This window comes from Paramacrobiotus metropolitanus, unplaced genomic scaffold, assembly GCF_019649055.1.
Source record: "Paramacrobiotus metropolitanus isolate TYO unplaced genomic scaffold, Prichtersi_v1.0 Parri_scaffold0000470, whole genome shotgun sequence".
Taxonomy (NCBI): domain Eukaryota; kingdom Metazoa; phylum Tardigrada; class Eutardigrada; order Parachela; family Macrobiotidae; genus Paramacrobiotus; species Paramacrobiotus metropolitanus.
In genome coordinates this window covers 1-7,459 of record NW_026570690.1, presented here as the reverse complement: position 1 = coordinate 7,459, position 7,459 = coordinate 1, and the positions used below count along the sequence as shown (strand labels likewise).

The 7,459-nt window shown below is 47.2% G+C and overlaps 2 protein-coding genes across 2 annotated transcripts; one reads left to right on the top strand and one right to left on the bottom strand.

Annotated features, from left to right (window-relative positions):
- The first annotated feature begins 295 nt into the window (after nucleotides 1–295).
- Nucleotides 296–1,847, top strand: LOC129602445 (uncharacterized). The gene has a single exon (XM_055501461.1). It carries the CDS (start codon nucleotides 644–646, stop codon nucleotides 1,640–1,642), a length of 999 nt encoding a protein of 332 aa, XP_055357436.1. The 5' UTR covers nucleotides 296–643; the 3' UTR covers nucleotides 1,643–1,847.
- Nucleotides 1,848–2,965: 1,118 nt separating this feature from the next.
- On the bottom strand, nucleotides 2,966–4,246 carry LOC129602446 (cell division cycle protein 23 homolog; the record flags this gene model as incomplete). Its single annotated transcript, XM_055501462.1, has 2 exons — nucleotides 2,966–3,415; nucleotides 3,818–4,246. Coding segments are annotated over 2 exons (879 nt in total), but the record flags the coding sequence as incomplete, so codon positions are not given.
- Between the last annotated feature and the right edge of the window lie 3,213 nt (nucleotides 4,247–7,459).

Below are 7,459 nucleotides of genomic sequence, written 5' to 3'. Positions count from 1 at the left end.
AAAAAATTGTACGGTTCGTTCGGCTGGCGTAACGAACATCATGCTAAGGTGAGTACCCTTGAAATCGCCAAAATTCTGTATGGAGCGAATCTGTTCGCCTTTAAAAGAAAGACGGAGTACTCGCCCTATCGCTGTTGGTACGGCACTCAGACGGATTATGTCTCGCACCGTGTCTTTCCGATCATCACACCTGAACAGCGTCTTGCAACCTGTCCAACTGGGTTTCGCAACGAAAGGAGGCGCGGAGGCAGCAGTCCACGGCGCACGCTACTTCATAGAAGACGCTATAAACGGAGACAGACCGCAGGTTTTTCTTAAGCTGGACGTGAAAAATGCCTTCAATTCTCTCGACAGGAATCGCATTTTGGAAGCTACAGAAGAGTTTTTACCAACATACTCACTGTACGTGCGCCAGTGCTACGGTGAACCGTCAGTACTGCTCCATGGTGGCTACCAAATTTCGTCGCAAGCGGGCATACAGCAAGGCGATCCCCTCGGCCCGCTACTGTACTGTCTAGCAACAATCGGCCCACATAAAAACCTCAAATCGAAGTTAAAAGAAAGTTTCCTCGACGATGACGCGCTTGGTGGTGACCCAGATGACGTCTACGACGACCTGTGTTTCCTAAAGGAAGAGCTGGAAATGCGCGGCCTGGCGTTGAATATCGCGAAATGCGAATTGGTTGTTGTGGGAGGCACCGAAGATGAACGCCAGACTGTTATCACAGCCTTCCTCCAGTCTTTTCCCGATCTCCAGTGCCCACAGTTGGGCGAGCTGCAGTACTTGGGCGCTCCACTCCACGATGCTGCCGTGGCGGGGGCGCTTACCACAGCGACAGCACAAATTGCCCGAATTGTGCGGCGACTGAAATTACTACCGGCTCATCACGCCCTGTACCTACTGAAATGCAGCATGGGACCGGTAAGAATGACATATAAGTTGCGCACTGCTCGGTGTTATCTACAGAGAGGACTACTGACCGAATTTGACGTAATGATTCGTGAATGCCTTTCGGCAATCACCAACGTGAACATCACCGACGTGAACTGGGTGCAGGCATCCCTTCTAGTTGCAGAAGGTGGTCTCGGTATCCGGAGTATTAAGAAGCTTGCTCTTCCGGCCTTCTTGGCCTCGGCTTACTCAGTGACCCGACTGGCAACCGAAATAACCGACTTCGATCCGGAAGTGTACTGCGGCACCGCCGAAGCTGAGTGGCAGCGTGTAACGGAAGCCGATCTTCCAGCTGTGGAAGCCCGAAAATTTCAGAAAATGTGGGATGAACCAGTCATCCAAACTTCCGTAAAGATGCTTTCTGAAAAGGCCCAGTCCGACATTTCTAGCCAAGCACGGCTTCTGGGTGTTAGCACCAAGGACAACGGAGCATGGCTGGATGCACTTCCAGCTGCATCACTGGGAAATCTGCTGAACGACTCTGCATTAAGAATCGCTGTTGGCCTGCGTCTTGGAACAGCGATCGTTACTCCGCACCGATGCATTTGCAGTGAATGGGTGGACGCACGAGGCTACCACGGCTTGAGCTGTAAGAAAAGTCGGGGCCGGAAGTCACGACACAGCAGCTTAAACGCGACGCTCAAACGAGCCTTCGCCTCCGCCACCATTGAGACTGAACTCGAGCCTTAGGGTTTATCGCGAACCAACGGCAAACGCCCAGATGGAGTCACCTTAGTGCCATGGGAACGAGGCAAGATGTTAACATGGGATGTGACATGTGTGTGTACAATGGCCTTATCACATATCGCAGCAACATCCACGCAAGCCGGCGCAGCAGCGGCTCAGGCCGAACGGAAGAAAATTGGGAAGTACCAGAACATCACGCAGGACTACCTGTTCCGTGCGGTGGGCGTTGAGACATTAGGACCACTCGGACCGGGAGCATCCCAGCTAATCACTGAAGTGGGCAAGATGATTCGTCAGGAAACAGGCGAGGTACGTGCAACGGAATATCTGCGCCAGAGGTTCAGCATCGAAGTCCAACGGGGAAACGCGGCATCCATCCTGGGAACGGCACCAGCCACGGCTAATTTAGATCAAATGTTCTCTGTAATTCGGCCGCCTGTTTCCGCTGTTTGTTAAATTCGTAATGTAATGTTTCTTTTGTGGATGTTAGATTACTTACTTTGTATTCGCTCATCAATAAATTCGTCAAGTAATCCTCTAACCAAACGACCGATTACGACACATACGTTCACCTACGTTTATGTCGTAATTATCTGTGATGACTGAAACCTGACAACGGTAACTTTGCAAGATAAAACACCCACAGCTTCTGCATTTCTTCTGCCGAACAGATGTGAACGAATGTGAGACTGCCGCTCCGTGTGCACAAGGAACGTGCACTAATGTAATGTACAGAACGATTTTGCCTGCACATTAGAATGATTTACAGTACCGCTGTTGGGACAGATTTTTGTGCGGGGACAGATTTTTGTGCGTTTTAACAGCCGGGTTTCCCTTTTCTAGCATACTCTTGATGACCGCGGAAAAGCGACACGCACTTAGCTTATGGTTTCCGCTCACATTTCGTTTAAAGCGACCAAACTGGGCGTATCTTCGTGTGCTTTAATTCACAGGACGCGTAGTATTGCGTACAGTTTAAAGTTTAAACCGTATCTATAAACCAAAGCCACTTTTGCCGAAGTATTCCGTTATGACCGAAATCTGTGTACAATGCAGTGAATGCAGAATAAAAAAGCACGGTAGATGCTTCGATTTAACGTCTACTGAAAAAATGACCGCTTCCGGAGTGCTGGCACTTGTACGCGACTGCGCACAGGACATGTTCGCGTTGCACATGGTTAGCTGATTTTATCACTTAGTTCTCAACCGCATGCTAACTGGCGTTTTTCCACGGTTTCAGTCCAAGACAGTACGTGCAAAACAGACAAATTGTCATCATGACAACTACAAAAACTTTAAAAAAATGCCGTTTAACAAAAAGGAAGATTAGCTGGCAAGGGTGGAGGGGAGGTTCTCCTCGTCGTCACTGATGAGGCCCTCCATGCCCGCCCCCGCGGAGTGGTCGGTGACGTTGAGATCCATGGCGCTGGCGTCGCTGTGGACGCTGCGCTCGTGCTCCGTCTTCCCGTCGACGCGCAAAAGGAACTCGGAGACGGCCTTGGCCATCCCGCTGACCACCATCGCCTTCCTCGCCCAGGTCCTGGCCTCCGCCGTGTTCCCCGCCTCCAGCTGCATTCTCGCCAGGAAGAGGTAGGCCTCGCCCAGCTCCGTCGCGAAAGCACTGCGATTAACGTCCTCCTGGCCTTTGACGAGCCCCTCCTCGCAGGCGGCGATGTAGCGCTGGAACGCGATGGCCGCCTTTGCAACATCGCTCTTGCTCAACACCCGGCCTAATTTCCCAATGGCGCCGTCCTCCTTGTCACCGTTCTGGTACGACTGCAAAACAGAAGGACCGTATCAGTGGCCTGTGTTTCCTATATACATACAGCTTCCCATTACGACAGGGCCGGCAGGCGGCTTATGTTTACACTAAATGTTAAACCAGTACCAGACTGTTCATAACATATAAATAAATAAAAAAATCCATGCTATTTGCCGGTGGAACGGTGAAACCAACGATAGTCATAGAAATTTACCGAAATAAAAATATTTTCAGAAACCTTGTGTTGTACTTTTCAACAAAACACACGCTAGAATAAACACACGTAGATTGTAATAAAATAAGATAACAAGCTAATGATTTTACAAAATAAATGTAGTAAAAAAAATAAGTATTTGTAATGATTGGCGCAACGGCGACAAAGAAATGGAAGGAAAATAACCAACGTAGGTTCGTACCTGCCAGTAGGCGCGAGCGGCGTCATCCGGTTGGTTGAGTTTGACGAAGACGTCCCCGAGCGCACACCAGGGCTTGGGGTCGTGGAAGGCGTTGTCAGCTGATCGCTGGAAGTACACATGGTCAGAGTACTTTGCGCTCTCGTGCACCTTCCCTAGTCCGAACCAGGCCCTGTAATCCCGCGGGTCGACCTGCACGGCCCGCTGCAGGCAGGCCACCGCCCGCGGCTGGTTCTTCAGCTCCAAGTACTCGTGCCCCAGGAAGAGCCAGGCCTGCGGCAGATCGGGGCAGCCGCGCAGCGCTAGTGTCAAGTGCTCGACGGCGCGGTCGTGCTGGTCGCGCAGACCCAGGTAGTTACCCACCGCCACGTTCGTCTCCGCCGCCAACCGGTCAATCTCGTGCAGATCTCGCGCTAAACGCGCCAGCCGCGTCTGTCAAGAGACACAATTTATACAAACGATTATTTGCAGCTAGTGCTGGCAAGAGAATCGGTATGAAACAAATTACGTATAAAAATCTCCAACCGCTCACAAAGCAAATGAAATGTAAAACAATTATCTTGGGTAAAATGATCGACTGTGTTTGCACAGTTTTCAAGCCGAAAAGAAAAATAATTTATACAAACGATTATCTGCAGCTCGTGCTGCCCAATAAACGTGTCAATTATTACAATTACAAGAATCTCAAACCGCTTAGAATAGAAAAAACAACGTAAAAAATATAAATATCTACACAAGCGAAGTAATTTTAGTTTTTTTCTCATGCCGCGTTGACATCATTTCGAGCTAAATGTGTTTGCCACTCTGCTACGATGTCGCTCGGGATATCCGACGGTCTTTAACACACTCAATCAACGTTTTACACAAAGCTGTTCAATTTTGCAACTGCATTTTCCTCGTTAGTCGGAACGGATCCTAATGGAAAGTTCAATTACATTTGTAGCAAATTATTAATTTGCGCTTTTAATGGTAAAAAGAGAGGCACATACGACCATTTACGGCTGGTGCGTCAGAAAATTTGTATTTGATTAATCGCTTATTATTAGATTCACAACAATTTTATTTTAAATCAGATCCAGCGTTGAGTTACGAGTATTATTCGTATGCCACCTGTTTCTGTAATATTTATTTAATATGTATACCAATTATGAAAAACGTTACAAGCAAAATTAGTTCAATCAACGATTACAGGATCTGCAGATTTCCGCTTCTGACAACACGGCTTTTAATAAATGCGACAAGGTATAACCATTGCATGTTTACTAGTCACTCCGCTACGAAACTCACCGTCTGTTATTGTGGAAATATGCGTAATTATAGAATACACTTATTTAACATTCAACAAATCTTAAACTTCAGGGGCTTACTTTTGTAATTTACCAGGGCAGCGTTACCGGCCCCCCTCTCAGAAAAATTTCGTTTTTTTGCAGGACTGCAGAGTAACACTAGGGTATGCTTAAAAAAATAGTTTCATCTGCCATGGTTAGTAGGGCGTGGCCAAACAGAATTTAGAAGTTTAAATTTGCTATGTTATAGCCTATGGCCAATGCATTGCTTCGTACTTAAGCACATTTACGATTTAATACAAACCACTTCACGTGGTATCGTACGAGGCTTATGTGCGCTAAATGTTCTCGGCTTCCGTTTCTGAAACGGCTGGTATGACAGTTAATTATTTTTAAGTTTAGAGATGATCTGTAGGTCCTCATTACCTCGGTTTTCGTGCTAGGCTGCTAGCGGTATGTAATAAAAACTGATAGCGCGAATCGAAATGGAAGTATTTACACCTGCTAATCTAGCTCTTACAAAGTATTGTTAATTACCACTATCAGCAGCACAATACAGAGGGCTCACGATAGTGAGTAATGAAGCTTTATTGTGTACAATGATAAAGCATGGGCATAACGCATGGCAAGTGGCCAGCGTGAGAGAAAAATCATGACTAAAGCCCAAGTTATACTTCCACCTGATGAGAAATGAAGCTGACGATCATGCGCTTTCATTTTCATTTAACATGTGGCATCAGTTAAATGAAGGTGGAAACATGTGAATGATGCCGGAAACATGATGGCAAATGTTGCATGAATACAAGACACGCTTGACGCGCAGAGTATGAACTAACCGTCTCATGCCGCTAATCAGGTTGCTCGTATTATCCATTATATCCAGAATATTTTTCCTCGATATTTTTAAATTAAAATTGCTTGAATGCGAAGTTTTTGTGAGTTGTAGGATTTTACCATTGCCTTTCGTAGTGGGAATGAGAAGAAAGTGCAATTAATAAACGGCACACGTAATAATTTAGGAAGAAAAGAGCTGCAATAACCAATGGCAAAAGCATAAGATTTTCTGTACTTACAGTTAGTTCTTACTGTGACACCGAGCATGCAATATTATCAAGATTTCGTACTATGTAAAATCACAAGAAATATGTTTGATTACTTAGAATGATTGATTCTTATACGTTGTAAAACTTGATAGATAGCGGCGCATAGCAAAACATGCCCTATTTTCACCCCCGAGCCGTATTTGTTATTTTCCGGCTTGCCATACGTCTAATGTCGGCACGCCATAGTTGAGTAGCCCGCCCCCGTGGGCGGCAGTACACAACCGTAACGTGGGCGGGTGCCTCTATCGCCGCTTGCCGCTACCGTGGGCGGTTGACGGTAACGACTACTCAGGGCGGTCGCCCTCTACAAAAGTGTATCCTTTCACAAAACAGTACAATATCATTAATATGCTTTGATATTTGATATCACAAAATACTGTATGGTTATGCTTTTCTATCCTTAATTACATCAGAAAGAATTTCTTGAGTTCAGTCATTGCATTTGCATAAAGACTGCCGTTTTTGACTCATTTCACAGTTGCAGGGTCTCAGCGAACATCTTCAAATACAATTACGGAAGTGTTCTTGCAAGAGTTCTTCGAAAAACCGTTGAAACCTGACACATGATACATGACAGAATGAACACGACTATTTCGTCAATTTTCGTTATCATTCAGTGTCATTTTTGCATGATCGGCGTCAGGTATCAGTTTTCAGGGAGGTGTGTTTATACTTAAATGACAACGATTGACCACATTCCTTCATTCGAGTATGAATGCGCATCAGTGAAATGACGCTAAATGATGATCATTTGGCTCGCTTGATGGAAGTATAACTTGGGCTTAAACAGGAATGAGCGGCTAAATGAGCCGTAACATAGAAAAATGCCTATCGGCAGCACTGGGCAGATCCAACATGTGAACGAACGCTGATTGGCCGGAGACAAGCCGTAGGTGTGGCAAGGCGTAGCTGAGCCTGAGTCGAGGCCGATACGGCGTACGATAGCGAGTGCGACTCCGTGTGTGAGTCAGCACACCGGAAGCTGGGCTGTCGCTGGCTGCCATCTCGTAGGCTGCCATGGCGACCGGCCTGACATGCCTCTGGGCGGGAGTCCGAGCCCCTGCGAAGGACCCGGTCTCGTACCGTCCCAGTGCCCTTTCCGCACAAGACCCTATTGGGGTCAGTGGCTGCGCCTCGGGGGTGTCCGGTGTGGATGTCTCCGGTCCCGCGTTCTCCTCCGGACCCGTGGTGGCGATACAACTCACGGCAGAAATCCGAAGGTCGGTCGGGTTTCTTGTTGGACCGGTGTAGGCTTC

Coding starts and splice junctions, on each gene's coding strand:
- LOC129602445 (XM_055501461.1), top strand. CDS start 644: ATGCGCGGCCTGGCGTTGAATATCGCGAAATGCGAATTGGTTGTTGTG.